The sequence below is a fragment of the Aristolochia californica genome, unplaced genomic scaffold (genome assembly GCF_029961685.1).
Source record: "Aristolochia californica isolate CCGP_79_NKW_82.1479 unplaced genomic scaffold, dmAriCali1.0.hap1 SCAF_14, whole genome shotgun sequence".
Lineage (NCBI taxonomy): Eukaryota > Viridiplantae > Streptophyta > Magnoliopsida > Piperales > Aristolochiaceae > Aristolochia > Aristolochia californica.
Window position 1 is genome coordinate 5,122,348 of NW_027181815.1, and position 26,222 is coordinate 5,148,569.

Consider the following 26,222-nt stretch of genomic DNA (forward strand, 5'->3'; position numbering starts at 1 on the left):
TATACCTCCTCCAATCTTTGGATGTATTTGTTCGTTCATGTGTTTCAACCTGGTCTAGATATAGCTAACCCCATGAGCAACGAAGTGTGTGTTTCATGGTTATTTCAGATTTCAGAAAAGATTAAAATGTTAAGATCCTACCAAAGGAAAATGTACATCCATGCAGATGTTACATTTATCTTGAATGGCTGCCATACACTTCTAACCAAGTCCAAGACCCTCTAAACGACCTCACATCTTCTACATGTATTGTTCTTATCCTCCGCCTATCAAACCTACATCGAACCATGGACATGAAGTTGTCGACTCTTCAAGCAAGCATATCCAAGTGTACAAAAATAAAAAAAAAATTGCATTACCACCACAATCACCAGTGCCACCAAGTGATATAGATGAAGCTCCACCACTAGATGCCACTCCATCCTCGTTTGACTCTATCAATCCTCCTCAGGTCAGTAATTTGGATTAGATATTCTCATTGCACAATAAACAGTTGTGAGGTCTTGCACCAAAGATTCTCTTTCTAAATTTGTTTCATTGATCGCACATCACCTAGTTTCCATAACTTTGTATCGTCACTATCATCTTGAGTTATTCCTAACACCTATGATAGCACTAAATGTGAAGGGAAGTAGGAGTGCACAATGGAAGAAGAGATGCATGCTCTCCAATCATGAGGGACATGGGAATTATGTGAAGCTCCATCAGGTCTAACTTCTAATGGGTGTAAATGAATCTTTACCATAAAGTATAATGTTGCTGAGACCATTGACCGATACAAGGCCAGGTTAGTAGCAACAAGGTATTCACAAACATACTGAATCTATTACTTTGATTTGCTCTCTCCTGGCACTAGGATGAGTTTTGTTCAGATTTTAATCATGGCTGCATTTCTATCAAGTGGACATTTTATTGTATGATTACCCTCAACAAAAAGTATATATGGACAAACCTCTTGAATTTGCTGCTCAAGAAAAGAAAGCCAAGTACGCCAATTAAAGATAATTATTTATGGACTTAAACAGAGCCGTGGACCTGGTTCAAAAACTCAGTGAGATTGTGTTGGGTTATTTCATACAAAGTCAGTTATTTCATTCTATTTCTGTATGCAAGAAGAAATCTGGAGCTGTAACTTTGATTGTTACATGGATGACATTGTCATTTCAGGGAGAGACAACCAGAATTGAACAAACCAAAGCCTTTTTAAAACAACAGTTTCAAACCAAAGATCTAGGAAGACTCAAATATTTCTTGAGGATTGAAGTGGTTTATACAAAGGAAGGGAATGTATTGTCTCAAAGAAAATACATTACTTATTTGTGGACACAAACAAGGTTATTAGGAGCAAAACCAATTGAAACTCCTATGGATACAAGTCTAGATTTGCATGAAGGAAGTCCAAAGCTAAAGTACCGCAAGGTGGTTGGTAATTATTGTATGCCACTACTACTCGTCCAAATCTAGCTTATGTTGTTGGGGTCATCAGTCAATTTATGGAGGAACCAATAAAAGTTCATCATGAAGCAATTGTTTGCATCTTCATGTATCTGAAAGGAACTCCTGGAAGGGGCTTAAGCTTCCGTCCACATAGGCAACTAGAGGTGGTTGGTTACTGTGACACTGACTCTGTTGGTTTTAGAAGGACAGAAAGTTTATCACGGGATATTGCACATTTGTAGGTGGCAACTTGGTGACATGAAAAAACAAAAAATAAACAGTTGTAGCCCATTCTAGTGCAAAAGTAAAATATAGAGTTATGGCTCACACTACAATGAGTTAACGTTGGTAAAAGGACTTGTAACTGAGTTTCATTTTGTGACTCACAACCCTATGGACATGTTTTGTCAATCCAGTCTTCCACAAACAAAATAAGCATATAGTATTGACTGACTTTTTTTATCAAAATAGTATTGTTTAGAAAATTTTCTACCCTTATGTAACATCTTTTGAGCAACTAGGAGATGTCTTCACCAAACCTTTGACTAGAAAGGAGCTTATTGTTTTGTGGAATAAATTGGGTTTACTAGACATTTATGCTCTAGCTTTGAAGGGGAGTGTTGAGTGATGAGATGTATAGAAGGGTAATACTATACATTGAATCAAGGGTAGTTTAGGAAGATAACTTAAAGTTAGTTCTTTGCTTTATTTAAAAAGTATATATGCCAAGTTTTTGTAAGTGTTATTGGTTTATAAGATTGAGCAAAAGCCCCATAAGTGGCTAGTCATTTTGGGAAAGAACTTGGCGTGATCCAACACAGTATATTTTCAAAGGTTTTTTTTTAGAAAGCAAAATGTATTAAACAAAAAAAGGAGCCAACGGCTGGTCCTGCCATCAGCCAAGCAAACATAATAAAAAATTCAATTACTAAGAAATATTAATAACTATACCAGAGTGAAATTTCTCATACTAGTATAGTGGTCTGCCAAAAGACTTGGCTGAATGAAGCAGATGTGACCACTCTATTTGTATAGAGGCAGCAATTGAGTGTACTATTGATCAAAACACCAAGCATATCTGTTTCCCCCGAAAGCCCAATATATAATTACCTTTGAATCACCTTCCACAATAACCAGATTTCAGATTTCCACTTCCTCTAGTAAATAACAGTTTCATTCATTTCTTTTAGTAAATAACAATTTTTTTGAGAACTTACAAATAATAGTTCCCACATATATCACAAGTTGTTTTTGTTAAAAGGTCCATTCCAAATTAACTAGGCAAAGTCATTTTCCCAAGTAATAAGCACAAAACTTTCCTAATCCTGGATCAGTGTTGGACTATTCTAACACTCTCCCTCACGTGTGGAACCCCTCTATGGTTCCTACATGGGGAAACTTTAGGTAGAGGCTCACATATGAGCACCTGCTCTAATATCATATTAAAATCCTAATTATGGATCAATGTGGGACTGTTTTCATACTCCCCCTCACATGTGGACCAATGGCTCTTACATAAAGACAACTTTGGATAAAGGCCCCCATATAAGCACCTGCTTTGATACCATGTTAAAGTTGTGTCCAGGTTCATCCCAGAGTGACTAGCCAAATTTATGAGGCATATTCCCAAGTAATAAGAATAAGATTTTCCTAATCCTGGAACAATATCAGACTATTCTAACAGTTTTCAATTTTCAGTACAAAAACCAAGCTACCAAGCTAGATCAGAGTTCACAAGAAACTGTGACAAGACATACAAGTGTTTTCTTGTGTGTAACCGTTATTCGTTTGGATTTGCAACCCAGAACACGAAACAGCAACTGGGCTCCAACCTGCCAATAAAACCAAACCAGAGGATTGTCAAATTTGTAGACATAACAAAGCAAGACAAGGTATTTGGAAAGAGAGAGTGAGTACTAGAAAGACAGGCGGTTAATATACCATCAAAATGCTACCAACATAATCAAGCAAATATTCTAAATTAAAGGGGAAAAGACACTTGGACATTATCAAGTGAACCTTGAATTTTGCAGAAGGCTTTGGAAACTCAAACTCTGACATGTGGGAAACAGGACAAAGGGCTTTTACACCATCAGATAACTGCACAAGGGCGCCCTTGTGGTCCACAGATATTATCTTAGCCTTCACATGCATACCAGGCTTGACATCTGAATGTGTGAAAACAGACCCTTCAAACGAAGTAGCCTGTGTAGCAAAAAGAAGCAGCATATCTGTATTAACAGCAATTAAATAAATCATCACCATAAAGTAAAAAGAAGATCAAAAAGGTAAAAAATAAAAGAAACAGGAAAGAAAGGAAATATCCTAAAAGGAAAAGACAGAAAAATCAGTACCGACAGACAGGATTATCATTCTTTCAGTTTAAGAAGAGCTCAAGAAAATTGTTGCAAAGTTCACTTTTAATCGACTTAAATATAGCGAGGAAACTCACTCCAGAATTTGAAAACAAGTAACAGTGAAGAAAGCAAGTACCTTTAATGTTCCAGTTGCTATTCCTTCCATATGTTTAAAGCCAAGAATACGAAGACGAACAGTTTTTCCCTCCTTAAACTTTTTATCCAGCTTTCGAACTTCTTCATCAGCCACATCATGTAACTAGACATAAAAGATAATAAAAATATTTAAAAGAAGAAAAACTCTTCTAATCAAATAAAGCAAAAAAGGAAAGATCCAAGTTCCAACAAATAAGGCAATGAAGATAATAACAAGAACACACCATAACATAACCAGGAGTTGCAAGTGGAGATGAGGGGATTTCAAGCAGAAGTCCAAACCCTCTATCAACTCTGACAACACGAGCAGTATCAAAGATCTCGCCAGTTTTAACATGCTACAACACATACCAGAAAAAAAAGTAAGTTTTAACATACTGAAAAACACATCAGAAAAATAACTATGGAACAGGAATGAAGAGAACATCCTAGATTAACATAAATAGATGAAAAAGAACTTACAAAAGGAGGAGCTTTGTAATGTAAAAGGTGGGAATTCATGGACAAGCCAATGGCTCTAGTTGAAGGGTCAATAAACAATATCCGAGCAGTTACCTAAACCATAAGAAAAAACAAACTGATGACACAAGTATCTAAACAGTTAAGTGGTACAAGTGAGAACTTTAACACAGCGGTATTCATAAAAGAGAAATCCGAATTGAAGAACCAACTCTCAACACAACATGACTAGAGCTAGATAAATATACATGTCAATTATAATCAAATAGTCATATGTTTGGGTTTGCCAGAAAGAAATAAAAAAACCAGAAGCTTTAATTCTTGATAATTCTTGTGCTTCCAACATTTTTTTTTTCGAAGGTGATAATTTTATTAACCAAAGAAGCAAAAGACCAAAACTAGGAAAGTACACCCTTGATAAGGGAGTAGGCGGAAGAGACAGAAAACACATCACTAGCCTCCGACCACCAAACCATCGAGTCAGCCAAGGTATCTCTAGGCCTAGATGAGGAGATCAACTCCAAAAGGCAAGAAGCAAAAAGGATATCCGCATCATCAAGACCACGGCGGAGGCGGAGGTCCCAATCACTAATCTCCAAGCATCAACAACTGAGAGACAACATTGGGTGGAGGCCCGCAAACATTACTGAAGAAGTTCTTCAATGGCCCAAAGCTAACCCACCAATCCTCCCAAAAGTGAATCAAGCAACCGTTACCAATGTGGAATTGAATGCCCAAACAAAATAATGGGAGGAGGAAGTAGATAGCTCTCCAGATTGCATATATAAATAGAGGCTCATGTACTCAAATTACAACAACTTATAACTCCCTAAGAGCACAAATTGACAAATTTAGTTCTGTCAATAATCATACGGCAAAAACCATTCCATCTTTGTGAAAATGAGCTTTTTTAAGGAAAGTGTATGAATATTCAATAAAACAGGAGAGAAGACAGCTATTATGATCATGAATAACTCCTCAGAACCCAACTGGATCCGGGCAACAAATGGTACTACCATCGAAGTTCAGCTTGAAATGGCCCGGTGGAGGAGGGGACCATATCTTCATGATTGGGGAGAGGGGGAATCTGTCATCTCGGCGATCAGCCGCCAATTTTCTCTAAAATCAGTGTTGCTAAGGTGAATAAATTCCTTTCGGGTCATTAACCAAGTAGAAACCTAACCAGCAATGTTATCTGCAATCACCTAAATGGAAGAAGCTTTGAATTGGAATTTTCGATCATTCCTTTCTTTCCAGAGGGCCCAAGGGATGTGGCCACACAACTGGAGATCAGAATTTTTCCAAGTTTTGGGAGACGAGTATTTGTAATGGAGAGGATCATTTTTTTTCGATAAAGATGTATTTATAATAACAAGAGAAAAATTAAAAAGGAAGAGGGAGAGGATAATTGATGGAGAGTATTTGTGAAAATGAGTTCCCTATGCGTAATTATTTGAATTGAATGTCAACAACAATAAAATCATGTGAATTGCCCATATTGCAATAGCATATCTCAAGTTGTATCTTTAATCTCAGTTACAGACAAAAGATTTAAGTACATTGAGATATTTTGTTGTTTAGCTCAAAGAAAGCACCTACATGTCTCAAGAAATACATGTTAGATGCACTACAAAAGATAGGTAGGATAAGAACCAGATAATAACGCCATGGGTCCTACTCCTGGGCAACCTAACATGATTAGTCCACTATTTGATGATTTCAATCATTACAAAAAATTAGAAAGATTTGATTTACTTAATATCAATGAAAAAAAATAGTGTTTTAAATGAGTGCTGCAAATTAATATACACATATTTCATGGGACCGTACAGGAAAGCACTTGAAAGCATACTCCCTGCACCAAGTAGGGAAAGTGGACAAGTGGTCTTCTTGCTGACTTTAAAAACCTTGCAACATTACCTACAATCAGTTGTACCCTTGAATCATTTGCTCGACCCCTTAGTTTCTACAACTAATCCCTATTTCACAGACCCAAAAAGGGCTTATTAACCATTATTTTTGTTTGGAATGATAGGTTTTGAAATAATGATTAAACATGGGTTGAAAACTAACAACTTTAATCTCTCCGTAATTGGGAGCATCAGCTTTCCATGAGATTATTCCTAGTACTCACAAAAGGTGAAGATTATTCTTTGTACTTGAAACAAAAGGAAGCAGTAAACCCAATTTTCCACCTTTTTTTAATATTCTGATGATTGAAGTTACCCAAGTTTTGAAATTACTTTGGTTGAGGGACAGCAAATAATTAAGAGGATACCAAGACATACATAAAGGAAGTTTTAAAGAAAAAAGGAAGAAATCGAGAACTATTCATGAGACCAAGAAAGTATAAACAACAATCTTTAAAAAAAATGTCAAACTAGAAGCAGCAAAACATTTAGGAAATGATAAAAATACCCTTTTATTTTCAGAGTAGCTGTCCCTCCAAGTTGCATTTGGGAAATAATTCTGTAGATGAAAGATATCAACCTGCAAAAAATATTAAACACTTCTTTTGAAAACAAAAACAACACAAATCTGAAGTTTTGACCATAGCATATGTGTCATTGACAAGAATAGAACAACACCAACTTTTTGTCAACTATATAATAAAATTTACATGATCCAAGACTGAAAGGAAAGAAGATGAACGTACAGTGCCAGTGAAATAAGTAAGGAATGATAACATAAGCCCATTATAAAGCTGTGCTTGAACACGAGCAGTAACCATCATGCCAGGAACTAGCAAATCAATTGACAAGCCCTTAAGATCCTTAATCTGCAGAAGGATGAAACAAATATGTAGAAAGAAGAAAAAAAAGGTGACACAGAATATAAAAAAAAAAAACACAAAATGTAAAGGGCAATTAAGACACCCTAAAAAGAAAACATACCACAGAATTGGCCACAAGATCCGGATCACAATTAAGATGAACAACTCCTCTTGCCTTATCAATACTTCTCACGACCCCATGGACTAACTGGCCAATATGCATCTCACAACTACCTGCATAAGAAACAGTAGTTGTTCTAAAGTGTAACTTCAATATGAATAAGTAAATTGAGATTACAGTTTCACGTGATAAAAGCTGCCTTATGACTTGGAGCTGCTCTTCTCAAGGGTGTACAAGAAATTTTTATTTAAGCAGTTTAGTAAAATAAAAAATAAAATAAATTTCTTCTTAAAAAAAAAGAAGTTTAATAAAATATGTGAACATTGACGACATCATGAGAAGATCCTATGTATCAAACTAATAATATTCTTTTTGACGTGTTCCTAGACATCTGTCGAATTGAGACACAAAGGACTGTTGCTTAAGGCAACCTTTAACACAGATTTCCTGCAACCTGATGCAGGCTGCGATTCACAAGATAGACGATGTTCACATAGAACCCACAGGTTCCCTACGATTGTCACTGGCTGTGCCACAAATCACAGCTGTCCATTCTTGTGGGACCCACATATGTTTCAAGAAAACAAAAGCCTCCGATTCATGTTGCAGCCTGCAACCATGATAGTAAATCTCAAGTGCACTCACAATCAATGGATTCTTTTTTAAAATTTCCAATAGTACGAAAAATAAATGTCTAATAAGTAATTATGTTAAAAGCAATGAAGCAACTAAAACAGACCCTAAAGCAACTAAAACAGATAAATATGGCTTGCTTAATGCAAGAAAGGCCAAGAACAAAGGCAACTAAAACAGCTAAATATGCCTTGCACAATGTAAGAAAGAACAGAAGGGTTGCAAGACAATGAGTTGAACAAAAACTTGTGACAAAGGCCATCTGCACATGTCCTTTGCACACAATGATGAATCTGGAAAAAGCACTCACATGAGCACAATGATGATTATATAAACTTTTACCCTTTCAGCAGCCTCTTCCGTTTAACAACTCTTCCAACTTGCAATGTGTTAAGTAATGTGTAGCATCAGGGGCAATTTGGTTATTGTACTTATAGGTAATTGAGTCTTTTAGGTTACACCTCTCACTTAGGTTCTGTTTTTTGAGAAAACACCTCTCACTTAGGTTCATTAGAAGGGTATTAGAAGTAGTTCTGGTAATGTTATTTTCTGTGGTTTGGAGATAAAAAGAATTAGATATTAGTGAGAGGGGTATTATAGGAATTCTCGTGATTGCAACTTAAGTATCGTTAAAATTGAATTAGGGATCGATTTCTTCCCCTAACAAGTTTGGTTTTTTCTTGTGAGAACCAGTTTCTCTCTCTCTCTCTTTAAACTCCTATCTATTTCTCAATTCTACTTAAACCACATTGCATCAGAAGTAGGGTATACCTTTAGATTCATTAGATGGGTTTTAGAAGTAATTCTAGTAACGTTATTTTCTGTAGTTGGAGACATAAGGAATTAGATATTAGTGACAGGGATATTATGGGAATTCTCATTACTGAAACTTAAGTGATAGTTAAAACAGAATTAGGGATCGATTTCTTACCCCAACAAGTCTGGTTTTCTCCTGCAAGAACCAGCTTTTCTCAATCCCTTCTTCTTTTCTCTTTCTCTCTCTTAATCTCCTTTCTATTTCTCCATTCTATTTAAACAACATGGTACTAGCAATAAAATGGCTTTCAGGCAGCATTCATCAACTTTTCTTCAAATTGGTCATTGTACTTATGGGTAATTGAGTCTTTTAGGCTACCTCTCAAACTTGTTGACGAAGAAACACCAGATATGCTAGGAGAATTGACAAGGGAAAGGAGGTGGGGTCAATTGATTCCTCGGCAAGGTGGCAAAGAGGACAAGAGTTGCAAGGGACCCGAGGTTCGCAATGGGTAAGATTGTCTCTCATGAGGATTTTCCTATGGAGAGCACTCCAAAGGAAGAACTTTGCCTTAGGCAGACCTAAGAGAACCCAAGTAGAAGCTGCAGAGGATGGGAAGTTGTGCCCGGTGGTTAAAATGGAATAACAAGAAGCAATAGTGAAGCAACCATTTGTATCAAGGTGCCAGATAAGTCTGTCCGAATGGGTATGTCTGATGAATTCTTGCCAAACCATTAAGTGCTTGATACTAAGCTGATTGGCCAGAAGTCCCTTGGATTCAACTCATTCTTCATAGGGACCAGGGATATGAATGAGGCCCCTACGGCTCTGCTCATGATACCTCCATGGTAGAAACTGCAAACAAACTTTTTTTTAACTAGAAACTGCAAACAAACTTACTCACATATTCCTTGATGAAGTCTCAACTCAACTTCAGAATTCCCCAATAAAGCCATTAGACCCAGGCTTTTGTTGGTCAACATCTACATGACTGCTTCATGTATTTCTCTCTCCGAAAATGGAAGCTCAATCATTGCCACTAGCGCTTCCGAGGTTTTTAAGAATTGAGGTTGGGGAAAGTCCAGCCTAACGTCCATGCCATCGGAGAAAATATCTAGCAAAAAACTGGTGGGGAATTAGTGATTGCACTCTACCGCTGCTCGCTCCCTATTGATGGTCAAGGAGGGAACCTGGTTGGAGCACTTGCACGCCAAAGGCAATGGTGTGGAAAAACTTGGTATTTCAAAAGTCCACATTAGAAAATGGGAAGAAACTTTAATGGGCTATAAGGTTGAGCAATAGGCCCTCTAAGTGGCTAATCATTTTGGGAAGGAATTGGGCTCAGCCTAAAGTCCAACATGGTACCATAGCAAGTTGTGTGTGCAGGCAGAGGCCATGTTTGTGCTCCCTAGGTTATCTGTGTGTTGTAGACTCCATGAGGTAGGAGTTTGTGTGGTGTAGACTCCATTAGGTAGGAGTATATAGGTTGTGGGGCTCCACAAAGTAGAAGTTTGCGCCCACGTCTCAAACCTGTTATGTGAAAAGCCTGGACGTGAGAAGGAGCATTGAATGGGAAAAAGTTCCACATTGAAAATTGAGAAGAAAAGTTAATGGGTCATAAGGTTGAGCAACAGGCCTCCTCCGAGGCTAGTCATTTTGGGATGGAATTCAGCTGAACCCAAAACACAACAAAGCCATTTATAGTGAGCTCTCTACTTCCAATGTATACGATCAGCATTGAATGAAAATTTGGAGGTTGTTGTTTAGATAAAACCTTAAGTCAAATTCAAAAGAATTGAGACGACTACTTTCCTCAACAAAATCCAGGTTGGCAATTTAGGAGAGGAGAGTTATGGTGAGTTGTTTCAACCAGGTTCTCAAATGGCTCTTTAGAGCTCTCAACTTTACGCTAAAAATCCATTCCACGACCCCCTGAAAGACATATCTCTCCACCTGTTCTCAACGACTATGTAAACCCATGTTCGAGAAGTAAATTTGTAGTCAAAACGGAAAGGTTGGGCACCCCATCAACCGTACTTTTATCGAAGAGGACCAGCCAATGGCCCAAATTGGGCCTAGGGAGTACCCTGCCAATAGCATCTTCAAAGAGCCTCAATCAATCAAAGTTGGCAAGGAAGCAATCAATCTTAGATAAAATGGCTCTTCTCTGACCATAGCTCTAGGTGTAGGCTTCCCTGGAGGTGGGAATTGTTAAATTGTGGAGCCTAATCAATGCCCTATGTTGAGTCAGTACGCGAATTGATCTTCACGATAAGGTCACCGTGGGGGTTGGAAGGGGGGCGGGTAGCCCTCTCCTGATATATTAACTATTGTTTCATGGCAATTTGGGAATTTCACTCTTGTAAAGTGGTTGCCCTAGTTTTCTCTTTATAATTGAGGGGGCACCGCTATTAGGGTTTTATCATTGATGATTCGAGGAGCATCAGTTGCGGCAGAGAGAAGTTAGAGAAAAACAACACCTATAAGTGTGTGCGATGTCCCTTGTAAATTATTTCATCTTCATAGTGGATTACTGCAGCAACGAAAGAAATGACATAGTCTCACCTTGAGGCGTACCTATATAAATCTTGTTGTGTTTTTTCGTGTTTGCTTTTTCCTTCTTCCGCGATTATTATTATTGCTTTCGTTAGTTTGGAATTAGAGTGTCTAATATCTAACAAGAATTTCCTCCAATTCACATCCTCCAATAAATTAGCAAGAGCTTCTCTCGTGGCAGTGATTCTAGTGTTGGAGAAGATTTCTCATTACAGCATCATATTGCATTAAAATCTCTAGCTATGAGCCAAGGAAGAGTCAAGAGTTAAATGAAGTGTCAGAGAGTTCGTCCCAAAATTTGGTTCTCAGTTTGTGCCTAGTGGGACCCACATGCACCCAAATTGCCGTTCAGAATCTTGAGCCCGATGGAAAATTCCCTCAATTCAATTGCAAGCACATCAACAACATTACATTCCCATGTGACAAGAATTCCTCTTGCATGGCTGGTAGGGTCAATCGATTTCCATTCAACCAAGTTGTTGTACCATAGGCATGTGGGTTGTTTTCTAGTAGTTTGTCTAGTTGACAGTTTTGCGGTGAAGGTGTTGGCAGGGGATATGTTGTTTTGGATGGTGGAGTCGAAAGTTGTGTTCCCATAAAGTTGCATAGAGAGTGCTTGTTGTGGTGTGTCTAGGGAGGGAATTTGCCATCAAGGTCAATGAGCCCTACTAGGCTTTGTCCAAGAGAGGTTTGATCATTTTCTACATTGTGAGGTGTGGAAAGTTGGGGGATGGAGGGGCAAGGATGGGCACCACTCATGAATGTCAATCACTGCATTAGGAAGAACAGGTGTGTCAAGGTTCGTGTTGAAAGCTTCTCCAGTCCAAGCTAAATTCAAACTTGAATTTTGTAGCAAAGAGCCTAGGTGAGGGCAAATTAAGTTCCTCTTGACTTAGCCTGAGTCAACTCATGGGCCATAATCGCCACGATCGGTGTTGATCCGGTTAGCAATCTGGTGTTGACTTCTTCTTCATTGGGCAAGCTCTATTCCCAATATTAGTTGGTTGTCGTACATCTAGAGTCCAACTTTCAAAGATCAGCTTGATCCGAGAACCTTCACTTCTAGACAGGATCTTATAGACTAGTTCCAACAATCTAGCACAAAGTTCCTAACTTTAATTAGGACATGTCTTTGCACCTGGTTTCTACATCAATGCTTTCCAAACTAGCAAATTTTGCAGCAATTTCCTTCGAGACTTCGCCCTACCAAAGCTCCACTAGAAAATCACTTATCTGAAACCAATGGCCACACCAAGCAATGTGTTTTGTTCAAAACCATTCTTTGAGTATCAATAGAGGGTTGCGAATTTCCAAACGACCACTATTCCAGGTAATGTTTTTGTCATGGTCCTCAACAAATCCAGCAGCAAGCTCCTATGCACGAACCTTGAAGATTTGGGTCTGTTACTTATTTCCCAATTTCCCATGAACCAATCTCCAACTTGGTAGTGACCATCAAAGATCACAACAAAAGTTGGAACCAGACACCGACTCAAGTTCTTCCTACCATTTTTCAGGAGGGATTCAGGAAAGGAGATAGTCAAAGCTTTGTCTTCTCCATTGCAGAGCAACACGTTCTCCATAACAGGGGCCAAACCATAAGAGAACCAAACATTGGGTGCAGGATTGAGCATTGTCGACTGCAGAGAGGTGAGTACCGGGGGGGGGGGGGGGGGGGTGGGTGGGTGGGTGTGTGCTGAGAAAATTGGTCCAGACAAAACCATTGGCAGTGAGCTCTAGGAAGTAGATTTGTGCTAGGATATTCTCACCTCTAGATTCAAATACCATGCATTCCTTTCCCATTTGATATTGGGACATAAAGATTAAAAATATCAAGTCATTACTCCACAATTCTCTGCTTAAGGGGTAGGTAGTTGGGTCAAAGGTCTCTTGTAGCTATTTGATGAAATTTTAGCACACTAAAACCGAAGCCCCAATGAAAGAGGTCTTGCTTCTAGATAAAAATACAAAGACACTAGTCCATAGTTCTCTTCTTCTAAGGTAGTAGTTGGGTCAAAGGTCTCTTGTAGCTATGGGATGAAAAAATCTGAACCTTTAATGAAAGAGATCTTGGTTTCGATCTGACAGTGATTCTCACCACCCTTAAATTTGAGAGAGGCCCACTCAAATGGAGAGATGTGTTCTATCGTACCGAAAGGAGAAGAGATTTTCTCCATCTTGTCATCCTGCTTCTCTTCTCAACAATTCACCCCCCTAAAACGTTCTCTGATCGCCTCGTCTCCACATATGCATGCCACTGCATCACCGTCAGAGGTCTCCTATACCTCACTCCGTCACCATCCTCCGATTTTTTGTCGAGGTTGCTCATGGTAACAGCTGAAGCCAAAGTTGTTTGGCCAAATTGAAACATAACAGACATACAATGAAAGAGTACAAAAGAATTTTAAATGACTTCGTCATGACTTTTATAGACTTAAGAGCGTAAATATCACATAGTAAAAATCATTTTATTGATGATCTCCATGTTTGCACACCAAGATTGGTTAGTAGCTCATTGATTTAGCGCAAACTAGCACATCCATTTCCTTGGTCTCAAGCGAAGGCAAGAATATCAAAGAGTAACTTCAGCAAGAGAATTTTTCCACAACCTAAATGAAGAACAAGGATAAGATAAAAACTAAGATGTAGATATATAATGATAAACAGTTTAAAATGTAACATCCTGTGATTCATATATCGAAAAGAAAACAAGTAAAGAAGCTCACTCTTGACAGGAATAGTTCCTGTGTTAAGTAGCATATACCTTCTTTGCTATTGTTTGGCAGAAAACCAGAAAAAGAAGATGATCCGAAAAGAAGAATGTACCCATGATCTTCAACACTTTTAATATACGCTGAGAGGACCTACAAAAAGGTAATTTTTGCTAAATTGCAAACTTTTATGATTACTGAATACTTGTATACCATAACAATTGCCTACATGAACCCTCATGCTTCAATATTGATCATCTTATTTTCCTACACTGACTTTTGATTAAAAGCATTCAATTTTGTAGTCATTTCTTGCAAAAAAACACCACAGCATACTATACCATCCCATTTTGAACAGAGTCTAAAGTGAGAGCTTTATGCAACAAGGCAAGACGAAGTGAAAGCCGAATTCTTTTGCTTCCTCCAGTTTGCTTATTGTCCTCATCTACTTGTAACACTATGCTAGGCACGAGCTGCCCAACGTGAAAAATGCTACACAAGAAATTACTCTCAGCGTCCTGAATGAGGGAAATCAAAAGAAAGGAACTATTAGCACAAAATCACCAGTTAAATGTTAAAAGGTAAAATTATTTTAATTATATCACAAAGCAATAGTAGATGACCTTGACACCATTCTCTGAGAAAAGATCAGATGCTTCTTCTGCACGAACAAATCCTCGCAGCCCTCCTGGGAGACTAATTACAAGGTCTTTTGAGTTCACTTCCACGACCATTCCCCATAGCTTCATACCAGGAGATATATTCTAACGAATCAGAAAACAGAAAACTACAGTGAGGATATAGAGTTAATTATAGAACATTGTGTAGAAAATTAAAACATATCCCTAGATGATATGAAGTCAAATTTTACATGGCATTCTGTTGCCTAATTTTTGAAAGGATACAAAGTATTAGAGAGCCTATACAGAAAAACTTTTTGTTAGAAGTTGTCTCTCCAACAATTTCTTCTTTCCAGGCTGTTCTTGGAATTTAAAAAGTATTATGCTACAATATGTTCAATATTCTACATTTAAGGGTGCAACAGACCATCGGGTATTACAGTATGATTAGCTTCCCTGTTTGAGCATCCTCCATAGATAGTTCCCTATATATTTGTTTCTGATTGTTGAACACCAGCGCAGTTCACACAATACCTCATATGAAATTTAAACCCTAGACCTCACCATAAGAAACCTCCCTATGTGGACATTGCACCTAAGGTCGAATCCACTATTATCTCGGTTAATAAATAGAGATAGAGATGTAGAGAATAGAGGACCCCACAACTGATGATATAAACAATTAATGTTGCTCTAACTTGGCTTGCAATATTCATCCAAACAGCAAACCTAAAAATACCCACACCAACATGGTAAAGTTATTGCTCACCGGGAATTTCCCAAACAACAGTGTATCAAAGAGGAATAAGAATTAGTAATGCTACTATTTACTTCATAAAGCTTCTTGGTTTTTCACTTCCCTAATTTCCTCAAAAAATTGGTCTCAATGAATGTTGCAAGCACTTGAAGTATCAATGGAAGTCAGTAAACTGTTGACTGACAGATAAACGGTGTTCGAACTGTTGACTGTCAGAGTAATTTTAAATAACAAATAGAAAATAAACAATAACAATAATCATAAATTAACTACGTCGCTTTTTCCACCTTTAATGTAATCTTATTGGCCAGTCTAGGCAGCTTCCCTATGAAGCCGCCACCAAATAGGGAACCCAAATCGTCTTCGTCCGTCCACGACTTCTTCGATGCCTTTCTCTTCTTCTTCAACTCTCTGTCTTCCGCGTTGAACTCTGCTTCTGCTTCTGCGCGAGCTTCCTCCTCCTCTTGCCGAGTCAAAATGCTTCCACCTCCTGCCATCGAAAGCAAAGTCATAAACATCTAAAAATAAGGTGACTTGTCCACTAACCTGTAAACCCACTTTCCTTTACCTCGTGGAAAATCCGGCACATCGTCTTCGATACACAAAGGCATGAGGTCTGACTTACGAGCGGCTATCAGTTTGTTTTCCCCATTTTCTGGTTCGTCCGTGTGCTTCCTCTTTTTAGATTTCATCGCGGTTTTCTTAGGTTTCAGTCCGTCTATGGTTTTGCCTTTCCGGGATTTACTGGAAGGAGCTACCATTAGAGGAATTCTCCGCTCCTACAACTCTCAGTAACGTAGAGCTCGAACTGTCTCCGCGGCTAAACTCTTTTTCTTTCAGAGCCCACCGACGGAGGCTTTTGAAGGGTTTAAGGTTTCCTCGTGAGAGGTTTAGGTTTTCCCCGGCTTGGGCGAAGTACGTTTTTACTACAGGTTGTTAGCCTTTCCCTAGTCTTGTACATTTTAAACGTGAAATAGATTTCCTGTCATGAGCCAGGGCAACGAGTAATTTGGTCTCACTCAAGTATGTAGTTTTAAACTTTAAAGAGGAAAAAAATAAAATCGAATTTATGAATTTAATACTTAACTGGATGATATTACAAAAATGACACTAAATTCTATTCAAATTACATTGTTGAGAAAATTAGAATCATTGTGCTTGAGTGAATGAAAACAAACCAAGATTATATAATATAAGGCTAGGGTCAAAGTAAGAAACGATTAATGAGGTAGATTTTTAAAAAATAAAGAGCATACTAAATAGATGAATAAATAATTGGGTCCATAGATGCTTCATAGTCTCCTTAGGTAATAGGGTAAATAAACGAATAAATAATTAATCAAATATTTAAACAATGATATAGACAATCATACTAAATATGTAAACATCATAAATATAAGAAAGTATTAAACATACCACTAAAATTTGAGAACCTTAAATTTAAAAATTTTATTCATTCCCTGTATACATAATTATTTTTCTTATGATTGCATAGTGAATAAATAAAAATTATTAGCGATCAATGTTTGTATACAAGTAGTTGAAAACCTGAAATAACTTGTGCTTAAGATTGTTTCATGTAAATAATAGTATGACATAAAATGATAAATCCGTACACATTGAAGATTCTTGCATTATATTGATTAATAAATTAATTGGTTGAACGAGTAATTAGATAATTTGATAAACTTTGTGAAGTCAATAGGAAAATCCTAAGGGGTTTGAGATAGAGATGGGTTCATCAACTCTATCTCGAGAGAATGTTTGTTTGTCATATTGACAAAAAATTGTGTAGAGGGTGGGGAGGCTCTCTCTTCCGGAACAGATAATACATAGATAATGAGCCAAAAATGCCCACCCAAAGCAAGAGTTGCAAATTAAATGGGCTTAAAAAGTCATCCTTATTGTTCAGGATATTGGAGGGAAATTATGAAATGTCTTAAAATTCTGGTCTCTACTAATCTTGGCAAAATCACAAGGTGTGCATAAAAATTAACAACATTAAACGTCATTAGCAACAAAGTATTACTCTAGAAGTATGAAGTTGGATTTTTATCCAATGTGAGTTGCAATGGAGTGAATTTGGTGGTAAAAATTAATATCAACTTTAAATGCACATTGGCTAATGTAAAATGCGAGACAACGTATAACCATTTAAATTAACAAAAACAAACAATAAAGCACACATGAGTTGTTTATCAAGGTTTTGGCAAAGCCAATGTAAAACTACAACCATGATGAGTACAATTACTAAAATGATGTTGTTGTTTTGATGGCGCTATTACATTCCATGTGCTCGCCATCGAGAAAAAATGGTGATGTTGCTTACTATTTTGCCTATATGAACAACAAAATCTAATTAAAATTGGTTTATGGTTTGAACAGGATAAGACTTGGTTTTGATTTCCATATATTGTATCTATGATGTTAGAAAACTTTTATGTTATACAAGGTTATGAATGATGCACAAAATAAAACTTTTCCATTGAGCCTTTTTTTTTAATTAATTTACTATGTCCCATGAGAAACAAAGTTAAAGGAGGAGGAAGAAGAGGATGAGGCAAAAGATTAGGAAGGGAGGAGACCACTTCATTAACTCTACTACTAATTGGATTTCTCTTACTTTATTGTAATATGTGTTAATACTTTAATTGATTATAATGTATAATTAGTTTTACAATCGAGGTTTCAACACAAATAGTCAAACACACAATAATACCAAGGGATTTATAGCGGGTCTCATACTCTTTGGATATTGCTAATCCACTCTCAAGATGTTTACATATAAGAGTTAATTAACTGTACTGACTTGGGTTATCAAAAGACACTTGCAATAATCATCTCTACAAACAATTATATGTTTCACCCACACAAAAACTTAAGTTACTCGATTGATAATAAGTACGAAATTATAATATATACACTTTCACATAGATTCACAATAACAAAAAGGTTTTCTAGTAATTATCTCGGTAATATTGTTTATACCCACAAAAAGATATTGTAGTAGCTCACTAGGCACACTGGCCTACACCCACACAAAGATTTTTCAACAATCATCAACCCACACAGGGACTTATGATCAACAACAGCTAAAAAGGCTTAACAACCTTTACTTCTTAACTACTCATGTTTATCTCAAACAACTTGAGATGAGGACACTCTTGCGTAGCTAAGCTTGATCAAATCTTACAAGGTTTACTTGCTTACACTCAAATTAATATAAAAGACGTTTCAATAAGGCAAATATCACAATACAAGCATCAAATATAATAATCCCAGTTATATATTATATTTAAATGCCACCTCAATAAGTTGTTGATTGACAAAATTTAAAAACCAGAGGTTGTATAAAACTTGATTGGTTTTTCAAATATGGGGAAATACTCACGAGCAATGCAGTAAAAATGTCGATTTCAAAGTATATGCACACAAGCAATATTGCAAACAAAGCGATTTGATTTCAAACTAAGTGGGCATGTGTTCGTATATACTTTGACAACCCAATTAAATATACTTGCACCTAAGTAATATTGCAAACAAAGGAAATTGATTTTAAAGTAAGCGAGCAATTTGATTTAAAGTTTGAAAGTGCTTACATTATAGATAATCAGGTTGAATTGCATCCATAACTGTTGTTAGGCAACTTATTACCAAACCCTAGTTCCTTCTCCCTTTTGGCTATTTCAAACTCAACTTTGATGCTTATTTCCTTGGTAAACTTGATCCAATCGGATTTAGAAGTATTTTTCTTTATTATGACAACTAACCCCTAATTTCATTTGTTGGGCATCTAAGATGTTAACTCCACTGTTGTTAAAACCTCCATTCTCTTTCATTGTCTTAGATTTGGGACCAACAAATTCAATGTACCCCTTTTTCTTGGAGGATATTTTGCAATTATTATCAATAGGAGCACCCATAAATGGACGTTAGGATATTCTCTAACAAGGTCTCCACTCATGAGGAAGTTCTTAAGCAAATTATTCATCTCACCTTCTCCCTTGTGACCAGAAGGAGTTCAACAACTTTGAAAGTGTTTACATAATAAATAATTGGGTTGAATTGCACCCTAACTGTTGTCAGGCCTCTTATTGCCAAACCCCGGTTCCTTCTCCCCCCACCCCCCCCCCCCTTGCCATATCAAGTTTAACTTTGATGCTTATTTATTTGTGACCTTTATCCAACTAAATTTGGAGATATTTGATGTTATTGTGATAGCTAAGCTCTAATTTCATTTGTTGGGCATCTTGGAATTAACTCTACTTCTGCTAAAACCTCCACTCTCTTTAATGATCTTAGGTTCAGGACCAACAAATTTAATGCCCCCCTCCTTTTTTAAGGAGGTTTTGTAATCACCACCAATAGGATGACCAAGAAATAAAGTATTCACTAGTGAAAAGGTTATTGAGAAAACTATTTATCTCATCATCTCATTTGTCACCAAAAAGGAGTTGAACAACATTGAAAGTGTTTACATTACAAGTAACTGGGTTGAATTGCATCCTTACCTGTTGCTAGGCATGTTATTGCCATGCCCCGGTTCCTTCCCTCTATTGGCTATATTAAGCTCAACTTTGATGAATATTTATTTGTTAACCTTGATCCAACTAGATTTGGAGGTATTTCCTTTATCATGATAGCTAAGCTCTAATTTCAATTGGTGCGCATCTTGGAAACGTTAACTCTACCATTGCTAAAGTCTCCGCTATCTTTTGTGGTTTTAGGTTTGGGACCAAAAAATTCAATGCACCACTCTTTGTTGACAGAGATATTGCAATTACCAATCAGCAGGAGCACCAATAAGACCTCCTCCCCACCACATGTTAGTTCCACATTATGCTTGAGTTGATTTTGTGACCATGGATGGCTTCATGGCCCAAGATTTGCCAATATGGCAGTTCATTGTCTACCAAAGAAAGTAGTAACATACCTCCCTATTTGATTGTATTCCATGAAGATGTGACTTTAGTTTTCCATTTTTTTTGTATCTTGTGTATTTTTCTTGGTGCTCAACAGGGTTTAAGACACAAGTTCCTTTGTTATGTCACAAGAGATAAGAGGCATACCTCTCTTTTGCTTGCCTCGTTTATGAAAATTATTTTTATTTGACAATTATAACCATTCAAACTCTAAGCATAGGTTGTTAACTTGGTAAACATGATTACATAGTGGCTAATGCCCACAAGTCACTTTTTTATACTCATTCATGTAACTTGCACCATTTTATTTTCTTATACGTTTTCCTTCACTTCTTTTGGGTACTTCTCATATTTCCTTTAATTTCATGGTATGCTTGCCTTTAAAAAATAAAAATAAATATTAAAACAAAATGATAATTGTGCTTGTTCGTGCCTATCCTTAGATGTGATCATTTTGGTTATCCCTCTTAATTGCTTTAAAGTTTACCTTGTTAAACTAAAACCGTTGTACCTGTAAGCACAAGTGATGAAAAGGCTATATTAGATTCCACGTGATAGTCAATTAGTCATTGAGTATGGAAGGCGAAGTGCTTACTTTATTGCCTATATCAACAAGATAATCTAAGTAAACACGGTCCATGGTTTGAAAGGGATCAAACTTCTCGCTGGAATTGTTTTTTTTTTTTTTTTTTTTTCGATGATGTTCATATTTTTTGTTTTGTTGTAACTGTTGGTTCCACTTTTATTATTTGTCCGGTTGAACCAAATAATTTCAAAGTGCACTTTACATCCCCCAAGTGCACTACCCCCTCCTAGGGTTTATTGTTCTCAGGACAGGGCTTCGTCTTGTTCTGTGCAAAGCGATGACGTTCGAGTCTTCTCCAGAAAAGGAGGTATTTCTCTGCGAGCGATTACTCGACCAAAGCCAACCCATAGCAGAACGTTTCAGGGCTCTTTTCTCGCTTCGGAATCTCAAGGGTGCAGGTCCACGCAATGCACTTATTTGCGGTGAGTTATGTTTGTGAATTCCTTTATATTTATGTCAGGGATTGTTCGGTTGCACACTCTTGGTCGGCGAACGTTATACCATAACTAAAGTTTGACATCTTACGTGAGTAATTTTCTGTAATATGAACCATTAATAACTAGGATTTATTTTTAGATTTTTTTACGTGAAATTTAGTGAGCAAAATTCTTTTGATATTCATATCAGATGAACGAGGTTCGAGCCTTTGGTTGATATTGTGGGAATAAATGCATGAACTTGGTTGTTTCTTTGTTTATTTTATTCTTTTGTAAACCCTTCCGTAGCATCACTTTAGGACATGGCCTGTGTTTCTTTTGGTACTGGAAAAAAGATATACTCTTTCATTGCAAATTTCTAATGAAATTTCTGCTGAATAGGAGTTCATTGTTCCTTGCAATTCAACGTCGCCTAGAAATATGATATTGTGTAAAGGCATTGTTTAAATGCTTAGAACTGTTTATTCTGAAGCTTTTTAATGATAGTTTATATGATGCTCTTAATTTGACACCTTTTGTTAATGAATGTTGATTATACATGCCAACTCACCCCCACCTCCCCTCTCCCCCTTCCATTGTGACCATTGAGCTAAAGGTCCAAGTTTACTCTTCTTTTTTATTTGTAAAACTATGTTTTCTTTCATAGGTTATGAGCTGTGTTTTGTTTGTCAAACTTTATCGTATGATCGGTTAGCTATATGAGGTTTAGAGGCTTAAGGCTAATGAAGTGAGAGGAGTCTGTGAGAAAGGTAGGAGTCTTTTTTACTTAGTTTAATTGTTTATTCCAGCATTATTTCTATTTCATGTACACATCCTTCATATTACATTTATTTATAAAGATTGTAACCAAATGAGACTATAAATAAGGCTGGGTGTGAGGGGAGATATCTTGTTCTCTTCCTTACTCTCATGAGAATCTCTTTTCTTCTGGTAAACCCCTACTTAGTCAACTGGAAGAGTAAAAAGCAAAATTTGGTACCTCGTTCAAGTGCAAATGCTAGGTATAGAGCTATGACACACATTTTAAGTGAATTAATGTGGGCTAAGTCTGTTCTTTAGGAGTTGAACCTTCATTTTGCGAAATCCCTGACCAATTATTGTGATAACTAACAATTTTCATTGTAAGGAATCTAGTGTTTCATGAGTGAATGAAACATATCGAGGTTGACTGCTACTTCATCTGATGTGCTGTAATAAGGAGGAAAGTTATTACTCCTTGTGTTTGGTTTGGTAACCAACTTGGAGATATCTGTACCAAAGCTTTCGGTAAATGTGAGTTTGAGATATTTTTTTTTCAATCTGGGCCTTCTAGATATATGTGCTCCAGCTTGAGGGGGAATATTAAATATTAAGTAGGGGTATTTATCATTTTATATTCTCTGTATAAGTCTGTATTAGTGTCAGCATGATTAGATGAGTATGAGAAGTCTATAGTCCAGATTTCATGTTATTTTTATGTATATTTAGTGAGTTATGGAGGGTTATGTCTCAAGGGGTAGTTATGTAATTAGACTTCAAGTCATTGAAGTGAAATAAAAGAAAGAGGGAATTGTGCTCAGCTCCTTGTCTCTCTTCTTTCTTCTTTTGTTTTACACCTTTTTTCATATTATAGATTGAGCCTTTCGTTCATGGCCAAGCCAAAGACTAGACCCATGTCCTAGATCATCGATTATAAAAATTGAAACAAGCACTGCTGATAGACGTGATGCTGCCCTATATTTTGGCTTGTGTAAATTGTTAAATTACACGAATCATCCTTGGAGTTCATAAAATATTTTTATTTTTTCCCTCAGATTGTATGCTTCTTTTATTGGCTGTAATGGGGAGTAGTTTTTTTCATTTATTTCTATGCAGCAACAAGGGATTCTTCAAATCTGTTGGCACATGAAGCGGCATTTGCTTTGGGTCAAATGCAAGATACAGAAGCAGCTCCTGCCCTAGAAAACATTCTTTTTGATTTATCTCTTCACCCCATTGTTCGCCATGAGGTTGCCTTTCATATTTTTTTAACAAATTTAAAATTTTTAATCATTCTATTTGCCAATTTTTATACATATTTATTTTCTCAAGAATCTTTGATGTTTTGGTCAGGCTGCTGAAGCTCTTGGAGCTATAGGTTTCGAAAGTAATGTTCCCGTACTGAAGAAAAGCTTGGAATCTGATCCTGCGCCTGAGGTCCAGGAAACATGTCAATTGGCTATTAGGCGCATAGAAGAACAGAAAGGCATTGGAGATGAGAGCAAGAGTGCTGTAGAAGTAGGCTCACCCTTTATGTCAATTGATCCAGCCAAACCAGCTTCCCTTTCATCTTCAGTAGATCATTTAAGGTATTGCCTTGTGGAAAAGAATCACATTTGATGCAACGAATGAAATTCAACAATGATTACTAACACTAGTTTGTTTCATTAAGGGAAGTTCTTCTGAATGAGAAGAATGCCATGTACGAGCGATATGCAGCTCTTTTTGCTCTTCGAAACCATGGAGGAAATGGAGCTGTTGATGCTATCGTTGCAGCTCTAGGTGCAAGAAGTGCTCTTTTGCGTCACGAGGTTTGTTGAATCTCTCTGTATTTTTCTTTATTTGATTCATTGTATGTGCCAGACCTGATTAGTCCTTAAAAGAGTAGTAAAAATTTGTATACAAGATTTTAATTATTTGAATTTATGCACTAAAGTGATAAGATCCTCAGTGTTTTGATGTGTCGTTTAAATATGAAAATAATAGCTCAATTGTACCATCTGATGACTGTTTTCTCTTTTCTATAGAGAAAATTTGTTTCCTTTTATAGTTGTCATAGAAGACTAGCTGTAATTATGTATAGTTTCACAACTGACTAGTTCTAAATGTACCACTTGATAACAACATTTCTGTTTTTGAATGTTGAACCCCATACCTCTTGGTGAGACTTGAACCCAAGCCCTTGTGCTAGAAATTCCCCATGTAGCTGTTGATCCTACAAATCCACTGAGATTGCACTTGTACATTCTTATCCTAGATGTGATATTTGTTTTCTCCCCTCTAGTCACTTAAATTCCCTTAAATGCCCTTAAGATTCCTCGTGTTTATAGTTCTAATTGTTTAACTAAAACAATTTTTCTTTAAGCACTAGTAAGATGACGCTATTGACCAGATGGCTCTGTTACATTCCATGTGCTTGCCACTGAGCATGGATGGTGAAGCTGTTTATTATCTTACCTTGATCAATACAAAACCCGGTTAAATGTTGGTTAATGGTCTGAATGCGATCATACTTCATTTGATCTCCAAATGTCATATCCATAATTTGAAATATGTTCTAGAAAGATGTGAGTGATGCACTTCCCCTGGGAGCCTCTCTTTTATATACCAGTGGTTTTTCCCCAATGATTTGCATGCCTTTCTGTTTTCTTTTAACTATTAGTTTCACTTATTATTTGTTTGCTTGAGGTGTACTATATTTCAACTTGAGTTGAAACCGTGTGAAAGGAAAAGAGAAAATGATAAACTGTGTTAATCTTGATATGTATATTTTTTGTGTTCTAGGTTGCTTATGTCTTGGGTCAGTTGCAAGACAAAGCTGCGTCTGTTGCCCTTTCTGATGTACTCAGAAATATGTATGAACATCCAATGGTAAGACATGAAGCTGCAGAGGCACTTGGCTCTATTGCAGGTAAACAACAAAATCTCATGAATTTGTCTGTGGATATTACTGTTGACAGGTTACAAAAAATAGTTTCTATACAGATGTGACTGATTTCTGCTGTCATATGAAGTTGCCCTGAACATCATTCTTATTTGGAGTACTGTTTTCATTGACCTTTTAGAGTGGTACCTCATTCTCCTGTATTTGTTTCCGCTGACACTACCCTTTTGTAGATAATGAAAGTGTGGCCCTTCTCGAGGAATTTGCAAAGGATCCTGAGCCGATTGTCTCTCAGAGTTGTGAGGTTGCCCTCAGCATGCTTGAATATGAAAGATCTGGCAAGTCTTTTGAGGTAATTAGAATTGAGTTACCTATGCTCTTCCTCTCATCCTTATGGGTGACACTAATTTCTATTTTGTTCTGGTTGCAGTATTTCTTCATGGATACACCCCAAGTTCACTAGTCCTTACTGTCTTCCATTCTCAGCACCAAAACCGTCTAATCTATCAGCTCCAACATCAAGTATCACCATGATTTGCATCTGCTTTACCGAACCTCCAATAACTATGTTATACACCAAAATCACATTACTGTCCCAGAGGAACGATCAATAGTCATTTATTGGTTTTTCGGTGCCAGCAGTGTTTAAAACAGAAACAAGATTATTGATTCTGCCACTTATCGAGGTTGTACCCGTGGTAAGAATTTGCCCTATTTTGTTGGGAGTCATCTGTTTTAAGAACTCAAGGGAGCCCTACATTCGTTGAAAACCGAATTCTACCAAAAAACAAGTATTAAGCATTTTATACAAAGGGTACAAGGCCCTAATAGTTTAATCAAATCTTGAAGTTAAGTATCTATCAATTATTAGTTAATGTCTATATTTTTATTTAATCGTTATTAAACTTACATCAAAACTATTCTTTAATTAAATTAATATGCTTAATATATAACTTATATATTGTTAAATAAATCAATGTATAACAAATCAATATCTTATTGAATAGATATATTTTATTAATTGCATCATTTGGAAAATTATAACACTTATATTACATTAGGATGTAATAAGTTTGAGTATTGCTAGTAAAAAGTCATTGCAATAAATAAAAAAACTATAATACGTAATTTTTTATCTTTTGGTCCCGTCCTTAGTTTTTACGACGGCTTTTTTTCTTTTTTTTTCCTACGTATAAACTAACAAAAGTAATGTGAGCGCAGGATTTTACATTTCGGAAGCTTCTGGAAGCGGACCCGCGTAGGTAGACAAAGAGCGCGTCTGCCAGGCAGTTCCTGATTTCGTAGTTGTTTCCTTGAA

The 26,222-nt window shown here is 36.8% G+C and overlaps 2 protein-coding genes across 4 annotated transcripts in view; one reads left to right on the plus strand and one right to left on the minus strand.

The window, feature by feature from the left end:
• The window catches only part of LOC137950349 (rRNA biogenesis protein RRP5), a 34,895-nt gene extending 18,725 nt beyond the window's left edge, over nt 1-16,170 (minus strand). For both annotated transcript variants that reach the window (XM_068796757.1, XM_068796756.1), the window contains exons 1-13: nt 15,906-16,170; nt 15,625-15,827; nt 14,584-14,724; nt 14,302-14,478; nt 14,014-14,113; nt 7,304-7,416; nt 7,066-7,188; nt 6,828-6,899; nt 4,413-4,505; nt 4,175-4,288; nt 3,931-4,053; nt 3,457-3,642; nt 3,195-3,269 (exon numbers count right to left, since the gene is read on the minus strand). In XM_068796757.1, the coding sequence (XP_068652858.1) occupies nt 3,195-3,269; nt 3,457-3,642; nt 3,931-4,053; nt 4,175-4,288; nt 4,413-4,505; nt 6,828-6,899; nt 7,066-7,188; nt 7,304-7,416; nt 14,014-14,113; nt 14,302-14,478; nt 14,584-14,724; nt 15,625-15,827; nt 15,906-16,098 (1,713 nt within the window). In that variant the 5' untranslated portion in view covers nt 16,099-16,170. The remainder of the gene's footprint in view (nt 1-3,194; nt 3,270-3,456; nt 3,643-3,930; nt 4,054-4,174; nt 4,289-4,412; nt 4,506-6,827; nt 6,900-7,065; nt 7,189-7,303; nt 7,417-14,013; nt 14,114-14,301; nt 14,479-14,583; nt 14,725-15,624; nt 15,828-15,905) is intronic.
• Nucleotides 16,171-21,037: 4,867 nt separating this feature from the next.
• Nucleotides 21,038-25,585, plus strand: LOC137950503 (deoxyhypusine hydroxylase-B). Of its 2 annotated transcripts, none has more exons than XM_068797001.1 (7): nt 21,038-21,267; nt 23,113-23,270; nt 23,374-23,609; nt 23,693-23,831; nt 24,805-24,931; nt 25,138-25,256; nt 25,335-25,585. In XM_068797001.1, exons 1-7 carry the CDS (start codon nt 21,123-21,125, stop codon nt 25,365-25,367), a joined length of 957 nt encoding a protein of 318 aa, XP_068653102.1. In that variant the 5' UTR covers nt 21,038-21,122; the 3' UTR covers nt 25,368-25,585. The 2 variants fall into 2 exon arrangements, with proteins under 2 accessions (XP_068653102.1, XP_068653103.1); XM_068797002.1 differs by having other exon boundaries at nt 21,039-21,267; nt 23,137-23,270.
• Nucleotides 25,586-26,222: the final 637 nt, after the last annotated feature.

What these genes read in the sequence shown, in the direction of transcription:
- LOC137950503 (XM_068797001.1), top strand. Translation starts at nt 21,123, where the DNA reads ATGACGTTCGAGTCTTCTCCAGAAAAGGAGGTATTTCTCTGCGAGCGA. An exon ending in TCTTCAGTAGATCATTTAAG is followed by an intron (nt 23,610 to 23,692) that starts GTATTGCCTTGT and finishes TGTTTCATTAAG; the next exon opens with GGAAGTTCTTCTGAATGAGA. An exon ending in GTGCTCTTTTGCGTCACGAG is followed by an intron (nt 23,832 to 24,804) that starts GTTTGTTGAATC and finishes TTTGTGTTCTAG; the next exon opens with GTTGCTTATGTCTTGGGTCA.